Source organism: Triticum urartu, chromosome 2A (assembly GCF_056163025.1).
Source record: "Triticum urartu cultivar PI428250 chromosome 2A, HENAU_Tu73, whole genome shotgun sequence".
Lineage (NCBI taxonomy): Eukaryota > Viridiplantae > Streptophyta > Magnoliopsida > Poales > Poaceae > Triticum > Triticum urartu.
In genome coordinates, this window is record NC_141874.1 from 604,833,246 (window position 1) to 604,846,522 (window position 13,277).

The window sequence follows — 13,277 nt, forward strand, 5'->3', positions numbered from 1 at the left end:
GGGATTCAACAAGCATGACTTTATCCATGTGTTGATCCTTTGAGATTGTAACTCTACCTAGACCCAATACCTTACTTTTACCAGTGTCAGCAAATGTGATGTGGCTCTTGTCGGATGGACGTAAAGTTGAGTTCATAAGAAGGCTTCTTCTGCCAGTCATGTGATTTGTACACCCACTGTCAATAATTCATTCTGAAGACTTTGAAGTCGCTGGTGTCGTACCCTAGAGTGCAGTTAGGGGGATAGGCTTCACGAAGAGAATTGTGAAGTATAAACATTTGACGAACTAGTGGGTTATGAAAACTTAGATCCAGATTAGGACTAATAGGGAGAGTAGCATGCGATTCAGGAGCAAAGTACATAATGATGCCATTCGGGCATTTTATCTTGCGCCCTACAAGATTTTTAAGGTCCCCAGCAATAGCATCAGAAGATTTTGTTTTTCTGCTGGAGACCTTTCCCTGCAAAAGAGAGTTAAGCTTTCTTAACCACCCACATCTTCAAGGGTGGCTTAGAAGCAATAAGTCTAAGTGCAGCATCTGAGAATTTTGGCTTTGAAGCCTTAGCAAACAGTCTAGCAGGTGGACAATAATACTCATAGGAATAAGCAGAATAATTTTTGGTCACATGAACACGATTCGATGAACCGCTCTCATATTCATATGCCTGAGTATAGTTTCCCTGCAAAATATTTGCGTTAGTGCGACTCAGGTGAGTCCTCTGTTTGTATGAAGCCTTTGGACCATATGAAGCCTTTGGTCTGAGGTTTGTCTTCTTTAAGTGAGGTGTCATGAAGACATTCACAGGAAGATTTTCTAGACACCTTTTGGAAACCCAGATCTTCTTCATAGGCGGTCCATTCCTGCAGTTAGTACCAATGTACCTGGCAAACACTTCACCATTCTGATTCTTAAACAGTTTATAGTTTGCATCAAAGGATTCATCAATGATAATGGGGTTAGCACAAGTGAAGCCAGATAAGTTGGATGGATCTGCTGAAAGTTCCTTTGCAGCAACCCATGTGGTTTTGGGGTACTGCTCAGGTTTCCAGTAAGAGCCATCTGCATTGATTTTCCTCACAAATCCAACACCCTCTTTCCTAGGGTTTCGATTCAGGATCTGCTTCTTGAGGACATCACATAGTGTCTGATGTCCTTTAAGACTTTTGTACATCCCTGTTTCAAGCAATGTCTTCAACTAGCATTCTCATCAGCAATAGCAGTGGTATCCTCAGCAGAGGGGTTAGTTACCACGTCAACAGTTGAAGATATTGCAACAGCAGTAGCAGTGGAACATTCAGCAACAGAATTAGCATTATCACGCTCAATGCATTTAAGACATGGTGGTTCAAATCCTTCCTGAGCGGGACTGATCTGTTCGGAGCGAAGTGACTCATTTTCCTTTTGAAGATCTTCATGAGCCACCCTCAATTTCTCAAGTTCTTGCTTCCTTTGAAGATAATCATAGGAAAGCTTTTCATGAGTTGTTGAGAGAGTATCATGACGATCTTCAAGTTCCTGATACTTAACGTGAAGGTTTTTTATGTCTTCAATTAAGGATTCAGATCGAGTCATTTCAGCACCCAACAGATCATCGCTTCTGTCTAACAGTTTTTGAATATGTTCCATAGCTTTCTGTTGTTCAGTTGCAATTTTAGCAAGTGTTTTGTAGCTAGGTTTTGAATCACATTCAGAGTCATCGTCACTAGATGTTTCATAGCGAGTAGTGCGTGTGTTTACCTTGGCACCGCGTGCCATGAAGCAGTAGGTAGGAGTGGAGTCGTTCTTGTGATTTGCGTCGGTGTCGGTGATGCAGTCATTGTCTTCAGTGTTGAAGATGGACTTGGCGACGTATGCTGTAGCCAGACTCGCAATGCCAGAATCAGACTCCTCCTCAGACTCCACCTCTGCCTCCTCAGATGCGGACTCCTCCTCTGAATCCATCTCCTTTCCAACAAACGCACGTGCCTTGCCAGATGAGCTCTTCTTGTGTGATGAAGACTTGGAAGAAGACTTTGAGTATTTCTTTTTCTTCTTGTCGTCAGAATCATATTCCTTGCTCTTCTTCTTCCTTCTGTTCTCATTGTCCCACTGTGGACACTCAGAGATGAAGTGTCCAGTTTTCTTGCACTTGTGACATGTTTTCTTCTTGTAGTCATGAGCAGAAGCTTCATCATTCCTTGAGCTTGATCGTGAAGATTTTCTGAAGCCTTTCTTCTTGGTGAATTTTTGGAACTTCTTCACTAGCATTGCAAGTTCTCTTCCAATGTCTTCAGGATCATCAGAACTGTAGTCAGATTCTTCTTCAGATGAGGAGACAGCTTTTGCCTTCAAGGTGCGAGTTCGCCCATAGTTTGGACCGTAGATATCTCTTTTCTCAGAAAGCTGAAACTCATGTGTGTTGAGCCTCTCAAGTATGTCAGACGGATCGAGTGTCTTGAAATCAGGACGTTCTTGAATCATCAGGGCCAGGATGTGAAACGAACTATCAAGTGATCTCAGCAGCGTCTTGACGATTTCATGTTTGGTGATCTCAGTGGCGCCGAGGGCTTGAAGCTCGTTTGTGATGTCAGTGAGTCTGTCAAATGTGTGCTGGACATTCTCATTGTCATTTTGCTTGAAGCGGTTGAAGAGATTGCGAAGGACACTGATTCTTTGATCTCTCTGGTTTGAGATGCCTTCATTAACTTTGGAGAGCCAGTCCCAGACCAGTTTGGATGTCTTCAAGGCACTCACACGGCCATACTGTCCTTTGGTCAGATAACCATAGATGATATTCTTGGCAGTAGAGTCCAGTTGAACGAATTTCTTGACATCAGCAGCAGTGACACCTTCTCCAGCCTTGGGAACGCCGTTCTCGACGACATACCATAGGTCGACATCAATGGCTTCAAGATGCATGCGCATCTTATTCTTCCAGTAGGGATATTCAGTTCCATCGAAGACGGGGCAGGCAGCGGAGACTTTGATTATCCCTGCAATCGACATAGCTAAAACTCCAGGTGGTTAAACCGAATCACACAGAACAAGGGAGCACCTTGCTCTGATACCAATTGAAAGTGCGTTATATCGACTAGAGGGGGGGTGAATAGGCGATTTTTATGAAAGTCTTCAAAACTTGGGAGTTCTGAAGACAAACATTGAAGATTATGCCTATTACTATGCAGCGGAAGTTAGATTACACTAGGCCAGCCATGGTCATGTATTCAACAGAGTGAAAGCACAGTGACAAACAGCTTCAGTGTAATAAGGATCAAGTGGGAAGAAGTTATGAAGCCACACAGATCATGCATTCACGTTGTGAAGACAAATGATAAAGCAAGCATGCAATGACTTCACAATAAGTAACAGCAAGGGAAGGAAGTGAAGATGAAACCAGTGACTCGTTGAAAACAATGATATGTTGGACCAGTTCCAGTTGCTGTGACAACTGTACGTCTGGTTGGAGCGGCTAGGTATTTAAACCTTAGGACACACAGTCCCGGACACCCAGTCCTGAACACACAGTTCAGGACACCAAGTCCTCACCGTATTCTCCTTGAGCTAAGGTCACTTAGTCCTCGCCCAATCACTCTGGTAAGTCTTCAAGGTAGACTCCCAAACCTTCACAGACTTCGTTCACTGGCAATCCACAATGTCTCTTGGATGCTCTGAACGCGACGCCTAACCGTCTGGAGGATTCACAGTCCTCAAGTGTAATAAGTCTTCAGATCACACAGATAAGAAGACTCAAGTGATGCCCAATTTACTCTGGCTCTGGGTGGTTAGGGCTTTTCTCCTCACTAGGAATTTTCTCTCAAAGGCTTCGAGGTGGGTTGCTCTCAAACGACAAAAGCCGTGCACTAAAATCTGAGCAGCCAACCATTTATGGTTGTGGGGGTGGGCTATTTATAGCCACTTGGCAACCCGACCTGATTTGTCCGAAATGACCCTGGGTCACTAAGGAACTGACATGTGTCTCAACGGTCAGATTTCGAACTTTCATGGCAACTTTACTTGGGCTACAAGCAAAGCTGACTTGTCCGGCTCTGGACAAGATTCGCTCTCATTGTCTTCACTCGAAGACATAGGTTTTTGATTTAGGCATCACTTCAGTCATTCTGACTGGTTCTCCTGGACCCCACTTAACAGTACAGTGGTTCCTATGACTCAACAAGAATAAAAAGAACTATGAAAGATCTAAGTCTTCGAGTTCCATAGGCTTCATAACGTGTCTTCTGTTGTCATAGTCTTCAATGTGAATATCTTCATATACCACCTTTGTCTTCAATGTCTTCATACATTTTTAGGGGTCATCTCTGGTAGTAAAACCGAATCCATGAGGGACTTCTACCTGTGTTTTCCTGCAATTCTCACAAACACATTAGCCCCTCAACTAGGTTTGTCGTCAATACTCCAAAACCAACTAGGGGTGGCACTAGATGCACTTACAACTACAATGTTGGATACTACATGAAGATGCCATCTATTCCGCTTGATCAAACTTTTTTAAAACAATATCAAACCCTCAAGGTAAGAATAGAGTCCATAATACAATGTTTTGTGGAACAACTCTAACCCATGAGAGAGTTACTAACTGACACTAGAGATTTATTGAGATCCACCGAAGGGTAGAAAACATGTCATCAACCGAGTATCTTTCACGACGACCTTGTTGAGCATATATGCATTCGTGATAGTAACATGTGCAATAGTTTCGTGATGTTTCATCATTTTTATTTAGATTATCTAGTACATTTTGGAGCCTATGGTATATTTGAATTTGAAAGTCTCAAAACTATCATTTGAAAAGTTGTTCAATTATGTGTCGTAGAAACATACAAGTTTGAATTATTAGATGCAAAGTTGGAGTTTAAATGTAGTTCATATGCATGAATAGGAGATAAATGGAAGATAATGCAATATAGGTGCTAAATTACTAGGAATTGTCTAAGGAGTGCTCCCTGAAAAGATGATTTTTAGGGGCTCCACTAAGATCATTTTAGGGTCACCCTTTTCTGGGAATCTCCTAGAGTAGCTTTTAGCAGGTCATATGTTGTGTCGCTCAAGCTGAAAGATGTTAATGTCCTCCACACCTTTCCTCTATCTGAGGGGGGGGGGCACCAACTTTAGGAGAGGTGGGGGAACCTGGGGTACCAGTTGGAGTCCCCTAAACGGGTCCTTCTTTTTACAATACTTCTTTGTTTGAGATTACTTTTCTTCTAGTTGTCCTTCATTTTGTTCATGGTGATAAGGGTGATGCTGACACATGCAAATACTACTTCTTAATAACTCTTCAAACAACACAAGGTACTTTTGGGTATTGGTGCTGGTTTTATTGGATTAAATTCCTACATGTGCATCCTTTAGATGACGACTCAATAGATCGGTATTGTCCTTCTTGCGCTAATCGGGAGGAGAATGCCCTTTATAATAATGACCCCGCTTGCTCCACCGAGAACTTTGTACGTTGAAGGTGCATGGTGGTTGCCTTTTCCTAGATACTATGTTGATACTCTAGGTCGTGCCAAAAAAATTGTTTTAATTATTGTGTTTTTAAAGTACTTTGTATCTCTGTGGCAACGCATGGCCATTTAGTTAGTTTATGAGTTAATTGATGAATTAAGCAAGGGGCAATGATCGTTTTGTGAGAGAGGTCTAGCGGACGACCAAAACCAGAGCAGTTGTCCCAGCTACTCCATCTCTTGCTGCCTCCTGGTGGCCTACTCGTGGAGGAGTCGAAGAGATGACAAAGGAGATGTGTGCTCGAGTTGCGGTCTTCGTCACGTGGTGCTCGACGACAGTGTTAGTGATCTAGTGCGGTGATCTTCAACGGTGCCCCGACCTGGCTAGGTCACCGAAGAAGAGAAAGTCGATGCATGGTCCTCGCCGGTGGCGAGCTCGACATCAGTCACAGACCTAGCGTGCATCGTCATTGGTGTTCTTTTCAGGTTTACTTTAGGAAGTCTTCGAGTTTGGCTTGGGGTGGTGAGACGGCGAAGCTGTTTCTGCCTTGCCGGACCGGCATCCCAGCTACCCGCTCTCTGATCAAGGTGTCGTCGCTGCCGCGTAGGCAGCCTCCGCTTCCGCCTCCGCCGTGTCCTCATTGTCCGCCCCTATCAACTCATCATTCTGCCGCTGTAACATCTAGTAGTGGGCGGATTGCACGATCATTCTTGCGTCGGCATCCAAAGTGGCCACATTCAAGGACAACATCTTGGCGTCCTCCGCATTGGCGGCGATCTGGAACTTCTTTTCCTCAAGCGTGACCTTTCTCTCTTCGATCATGGTCCTCTTCTTTTCGAGCTTGAACTTCTTGTCCGTCGCCTCCATCAACAATTTAAACCTCTTCGCCTTCTTCTCCTCCGTGAGGTCCGAGCGCTTCACTCATGCCTCCTCCTTCTTCGACAAGATGTCCTCGAACCACTCCGTCAGCTTGGCCATCACACTTTCTCTCTTCGCCCTCTCCTCCGCCCACTTCTTCCCCCGTAAAAATCGTCTATCCTACTTCGGTGGTTCTTGGGTTGGGTCGGGAGGGTCACTGGTCTCTTCCTCGTTGGCTTGGGCAGCGGTCTTGGCTATGAAAAGGTTTCACTTCGGTTACCCATTCAACTTCAAGCAACAATGCACGACAGTGAAGATTTCTCGGTGGGCGCGCCCGTCTGGCGGCGTCCGCCACGACCTCCACGCCCAATGCCACAACCAAGCCCACCGACGACCATCGACTTCTTGGGCTTCTCCTCCTTTTGTGGACTTCACTTTGACGCGACGAGTTTGCCGCGTAGCCGAGCTGATCTTCCGGGCGAGCGTGGTGCTCGGATCCTTCGACACCACAAACACCTCCATCTCCGACAGCTTCTATGACGGTTCCATGTGTCGGCGATGGAAGGAAGAAGAGGGTGAGAGAAAGGGGCAGGAATTGGGTAGAGAGCGACGGGGACGAAAGATGAGAGTGAGGGGTTTTCACGCGGAAAGAGTGCGGGTTGCAACAAAAGTGCGGGCTCCACCTTCTTTTTGGATGGGCTAGAGGGCAGAGAATGATGTTTTCTCGTGTCCGGACTCCCACAAACCCCCTCCTCCCGTTTGGTTTCAGTTTACGGATAATCATGATCCAGATAACGCCACAGACTGATACAGGACCATAAAGTCCTACTCACAGTTCAAAACGCTGCACCCATCGGCCATCGGGCCATGCCGTCCATGCCGAATGCAAATCGTGGTCCGTACAGATTTGATCAGATTTGCTGGTATAGGGACGAGTACGAAACATGCAAGCAGCTCACAACCCGAATCTTACGTACACATTGCATTTCAAATTTCCCCCCAAATTACCTGGACGCATACATGACAGATTGACAGTACATCATCCTCATCGTTCACAGATAGTACATGCAATGGAAGCAAACACTAACGAAGACACACTCGATCGGTAGAGAAAACAAGCAGCAAACGCGGCGGCGAGCTGAGGAAAAGAGAGACGCGTGCAAAGACCAGCAGAATCCAGGACCCGAACAGCAGCACACACTGGAGGCCCCTCTGTCCTCTGATATATCTACAGTTCAGTGCCTCCGACCATCGAGAACGGCGGCCGGCCGTCGATCTAGCGGCTGCCGAAGGAGGCGGACGAGCCGAACTTGGTGGCGCTGGCCCTCAGCACGTACTGGTGGTACAAGGCGGCGATGGCGGCGCCGATGAATGGCCCCACCCAGAAGATCCACTGCAACCACAATGGCCACAAATGTAAGCATAAGATGTCTCAGAGTAATTTGAATTAATTTCCTCCTAATTGCACTCTCTACAAAACTATGGGCATACAAGATGGCACTAAGTAGTTAGGTACATTAGATAGAGCTATATAAGAGTTTCTAGGGTAGTTGGATGGTGGAGCAGGTGGGAGTGGGACGAGATTGGGCAGTGTGTATTGCTCCAAAAATAGTATTTTTTTGCAGATATATCATACATAAGCTACAAGACTATACAAAAAGAACTTCAAGGCTAATCAGTGGGGTGTGACATCGCTTGAGTTTATTAAGTGATCCTTATCCCGGGTCCTTGGCCAAAATAATCGACCTGCTCAGCGTTCTGATTGCTACTTTTGAACTTATGGACGAGGAATACCACAAAAGTTTTATGTCTAGTTCTTTTAAGCTTTGAGTCTGCAAGTGATCGCGAACCAGTCATTTGGGATGACATAGTGCAGCATGGGTTTAATAAAGTTATATATCCTAGCTATCTTGTGCCGTTCGATAAGATATGCAGTATATTCTATCTGTTCTTATGGATGAGGAACACCACACAAGTTCTCTTTGTTTTCTTTTATTTTTATGTAATAGTCTTCGAGGTGATTGTGGCCACTGCTTACTGAAATAGTAACTGTGAGAACAATATTAATAATTAGCAGAGAGATGCATGGGGGGCAATGGTGGTACATACGTGGTCGTCCCAGGCCTTCTCGTTGTTGTAGATCACAGCAGCCCCCAAGCTCCTTGCCGGGTTGATGCCGGTGCCGGTGATCGGGATAGTGGCCAGGTGCACCATGAACACCGCGAAGCCGATTGGCAGAGGAGCCAGCACCTGAACAATTCATCACAACATCCATCTATTTAGCCACTTCTCAATGATTAACTCTAGCTTAATACATCACTACCATAAACAAACTCATAAAACAGCCGCCTTTGTATTTCAAAGCCATGTATGTAACAAAAAGGAGAGCTAGCTAGGAAAAATACATGAATGTTTTCATGCTGATATGCAGCCTTGAAAAGGACGGTTCACCAAATCTAAACAATCATATCAGCGAAAAATTATGTAGGACTTTCCTACCATGTCCCTATCTACAAAGTGCTTGTCTAATGCTAATCACAAGCGGTTTGCCACCTCACAGTTGCTGCATATAATGAATCAAATTAACTAGCTCTAGCTAGGGACTGAACTAGCGAGTGGTACTAGTGGGTACTGATGCATCAGTACCGGTAGAGAATATCCGTAGACCTGCTTTATCATAGCTATTTCCATGCAGCATCACTAGTTAACTGAATCACTGGTACGCATGCTGAGAGGAGGGTGATAACTTACTGGGACGTGGGAGTCACGGGCGCTGCGCTTGGGGTCGGTGGCGGAGAAGACGGTGTAGACGAGAACGAAGGTGCCGATGATTTCGGCGGCGAGGCCGGTGCCCTTGGAGAAGCCGGAGCTGAGCTCGTTGGCGCCGCCGCCGTAGCGCACGTAGAAGGCGCTCTGGAACCCCTTGACGAGCCCGACGCCGCAGATTGCGCCGAGGCACTGCGCGATGATGTAGAGCAGCGCGCGCACCAGCGACACCTTGCGCGCCAGGAACAGCCCGAAGGTCACCGCCGGGTTTATGTGGCCACCCGACACACCGGCGGTGCAGTAGACGAGCACGAAGATCATGCCGCCGAACGCCCAGGCGATGCCGAGGATTCCCACGCCGCTGCAGGCCGCGTCGGCGGCGTTGGGGCCGGCGGGGTCCGCCTGGTGCTTGTACCCGATGACGGTGGCCACGGTGATGTAGAGGAAGAGGAGCGTGGCCACGAACTCGGCGATCACCGCGCGGTACAGGGACCACTTGGTCAGCTCCTCGGCGTCGAAGAGCGGCGCCGGCGGCGGGTCGGAGTAGTCCTTGGCCGCGTACTCCCCACCGGGTGGCGCCGCCTCGATGTCCTTGGCCATCGTCGCGCTCCTCAGCCGATCGACAAGCTAGGGTGGGTGTGTGTGGTGGTGCCCAAGGTGCGAGTGCGCCGAAGCTCTGTGTGGTGGTGTGAGACGACGAGGACACGGGCGTGGTATTTATGGCGGCGAGGCGCGGGGCGGCTACTGGCTCTCGGCGAAAGGCCGGCGCAGGGCGCTCCCTTTGCGATTAACTAGTTTTGTTTAGTGGCTGGGTTTATTAGTGGAAGATAAGGGTGTCTCCCGTTGGTGTCTTGTTTCTAGGTTATAAACTTTGCCGCCCACGGCCCTCATCATTGCATCACCCCAGAGCAGATGGCTCACTGCTGGCTGCGCCTAATACGGTGGAGCTTATATATTTTGATTTTAATCAGTGGCCCAGTTTCGTCTGGCGACGGGTGAATGCACGTACAGAATCCATGATTTGAGGTGATGGCAGGTACGTCGTCAGCTTATTTGCCTGCTGAGCGTGCTGTGTGAAGCACCAGTAACTTGGTAAAACCAATCGAAATGCAGGCACCAAGTCAGCAGTCACTGGTTTGCTACGAGCATTTGGCGGCAAAATTTGTATTGTTGACATTTGTCTGGGCTCGCCACTAATGAACAACTGCTTATTGGTTGCTGATCATGCGTAGGCACGTCACGGCCACCCTCTAATCAAAGTTTCTATCCGAAACACTGCTTAATCCAAAAATATTGCATGATGCGCCAGCATCGGCTGTGTGTAACAAGCTGTACGCGTCTGGTCCAGATTCCAGAAGATGCACGAGGGTTCGACCGGATGGCGACCCGATATCCCTCCCGGATTTGCATGCCGGGAGACTGGAACCGTCCGCATGATGGGCGCGCGGCACTCTTTTCCAGCGTGCCCGTTGTTCCGTGCACGAGTATAGCTTCCGGCTCACCTCGCTTTCGATTTTTCCATGACGGCGGGCGGCAACAGCACGGAACGGAACCGAAAGTGAGGAGGCCTCATCAATGACCCATCGCCTCCCCCGTCTTCTCCACATTTCCATTCACGGGACGGGACGGCGGACGAGCTCCTTTTTCCCTCCTGAAGCGCGCGGCGCCCATGCGGGACTCATGGTGGTGGTGGTGGTTAGCGAGTGCGCGCACCCTGGCCATGGATTACCCTGGCACCATGCGCGAGAGAACAAGAAGGACCGACCAATCCACCGGTGACGCTGACGCGGATATAATTTTTGAAGGGGAATGGATGGGGTGAGCTGGGCGGCTCTTGAGTCCTACTCAGGCCGAATTATTTGTTGTGTTTCGAGTTTTCAACAACTGCGCTGGCATCTCAGGTTCATTTGTTACAAAACAATTAAAGCGGGAATTCGCTTCCATGGACAAACAAACAAACGGGTCGAATGGGCGGTCAATTATTCGACCAACCCGCAGCAATCAGGCATGCAGCATTGTTTTTAATAGAAAAAATGGCAATGTTTTATTATCTCATGATGAAACGCCAAGGAGATAAAAACACAACGAATACATATACATCCTCTGCACGGCTAGGATGTACTCCCTCCGTTTCTAAATATAAGTATTTTTTTAAAGATTTCAATATGAACTATATACGGATGTATATAAACGTATTTTAGAGTGTAGATTGACTAATTTTACTCCGTATGTAGTTTATATTAGAATATCTAAAAAGACATATTTAGGATCGGAGGGAATATCAATTGACACATGTATGATGCAAATCGTAGGGGGTGAAATATGACGACACCACCGAAATCACACATTGGAGACACTATGTCGATCTCATGCCCCCGGAGCAAGTGTATGTTAATGGTAAATCTGGACATGCCCGTAGACAATACATCACGAGCTGCCACTACCGCGCCATGACCGTGGTATGCCACTACCAGCACCATCGAACAACCATGTCCCCATCATCCACACCGCCGACCAACAACATCGTTAATGCCGCCACGCACTGGCCCACGATGTGAGGATGCAACAAAGGATCGCCGCTGCTCGCCCCCACGCACCATCTCCATGCCTCAGCCAACCAAACCACGGCACCAGAGAGGCATGTAAAGTGGCAGCTATAACACAAACCTCCCCAACATTGCCCCCAAGTGGGTACACGAAGCAGGAGATGTTATCGTCTAGTCTAAGGAAACCGGACCTAGGGTTTCCCTTGGAACCATCAGAGCTGTTAAGAGAGAATTGCATCGTTGACGCTGACGGAGCAAATTCCCGTCAAATCCCTCGGTAGGGGTCCAAGTGCAGCTGGAAGTCATGGATCGGAGGTCACACGAGGGGTTTATCCAGGTTCGTGAAGGAAATATGCCCTAGAGGCAATAATAAAATTGTTATTTTATATTTCCTTATTCATGATAAAAGTTTATTATTCATACTAGAATTGTATTGATCGGAAACCTAAATACATGTGTGAATACATAAACAAACACCGTGTCCCTAGTGAGCCTCTACTTGACTAGCTCATTGATCAAAGATGGTTAAGGTTTCCTAATCATGGACATGAGTTGTCATTTGATAACGGGATCACATCATTAGGAGAATGATGTGATAAACAAGACCCATTCGTTAGCTTAGCATAATGATCATTCAGTTTTATTGCTATTGCTTTCTTCATGTCAAATACATATTCCTTCGACTATGAGATTATGCAACTCCCGGATACCGGAGGAATGCCTTGTGTGCTATCAAACATCACAACGTAACTGGGTGATTATAAAGATGCTCTATAGGTATCTCCGAAGGTGTTTGTTGAGTTGGCATAGATTGAGATTATGATTTTTCACTCTGAGTATCAGAGAGGTATCTCTGGGCTCTCTCGGTAATACACATCATAAACTTGCAAGAAAACAACGAAGGAGTTAGTCACGGGATGATGTATTACGGAACGAGTAAAGGGACGTGCCACAAACGAGATTGAACTAGGTATGAAGATACCGACGATCGAATCTCGGGCAAGTAACATACCAATGGGCAAAGGGAATTACGTATGTTGCCATAACGGTTCGACCGATAAAGATTTTTGTAGAATATGTAGGAGACAATATGGGCATCCAGGTTACGCTATTGGTTATTGATCGGAGAGGTGTCTCGGTCATGCCTACATAGTTCTCGAACCCGTAGGGTCTGCACGCTTAACGGTCGATGACGATATAATATTATATGAGTTATGTGATTTGGTGACCGAATGTTGTTCGGAGTCTCGGATGAGATCACAGACATGACGAGGAGTCTCGAAATAGTTGAGAGGTAAAGATTGATATATAGGACAATGGTATTCGGACACCAGAAGTGTTTCGGGGGGTACCGGGTACTTATCAGGTCGTTAGAAGGGGTTCTGGGCGCCCCCGACAAAAGATATGGGCCTTATGGGCCAAGAGGGGAAACTCACCAGCCACAAGGGGCTGCTGCGCCCCCCATATGGGCCGGCCTAAGGAGGAGAAGGAAAGGGGAGAAGGGAAAGGAAAGTGTGGATTAGGATTCACACTTCCTTCCCTCTCCCCCCTCTTTCCTTCCCCCTTGGGAAAACATGGCATGGGGTGCAGGGCAAGGTAGGGCCCCTAAGGGGCCAGCGGACAGCCCTAGGGCGTGCTCTGGCCTCTCCCCTCCCCCTCCCAC

At 47.2% G+C, this 13,277-nt stretch overlaps 1 protein-coding gene across 1 annotated transcript; it reads right to left on the minus strand.

The window, feature by feature from the left end:
- Positions 1–7,260: 7,260 nt before the first annotated feature.
- LOC125539170 (aquaporin PIP2-5) lies at positions 7,261–9,768 on the minus strand. The gene is made up of 3 exons (XM_048702543.2): positions 9,054–9,768; positions 8,412–8,552; positions 7,261–7,695 (listed from the first exon to the last, which is right to left on the minus strand). Exons 1-3 carry the CDS (start codon positions 9,666–9,668, stop codon positions 7,579–7,581), a joined length of 873 nt encoding a protein of 290 aa, XP_048558500.1. The 5' UTR covers positions 9,669–9,768; the 3' UTR covers positions 7,261–7,578.
- Positions 9,769–13,277: the final 3,509 nt, after the last annotated feature.

Coding starts and splice junctions, on each gene's coding strand:
- LOC125539170 (XM_048702543.2), bottom strand. CDS start 9,668: ATGGCCAAGGACATCGAGGCGGCGCCACCCGGTGGGGAGTACGCGGCC. Junction 8,553..9,053: donor CCCGTGACTCCCACGTCCCA/GTAAGTTATCAC, acceptor TGAATTGTTCAG/GTGCTGGCTCCTCTGCCAAT. Junction 7,696..8,411: donor AGAAGGCCTGGGACGACCAC/GTATGTACCACC, acceptor TTGTGGTTGCAG/TGGATCTTCTGGGTGGGGCC.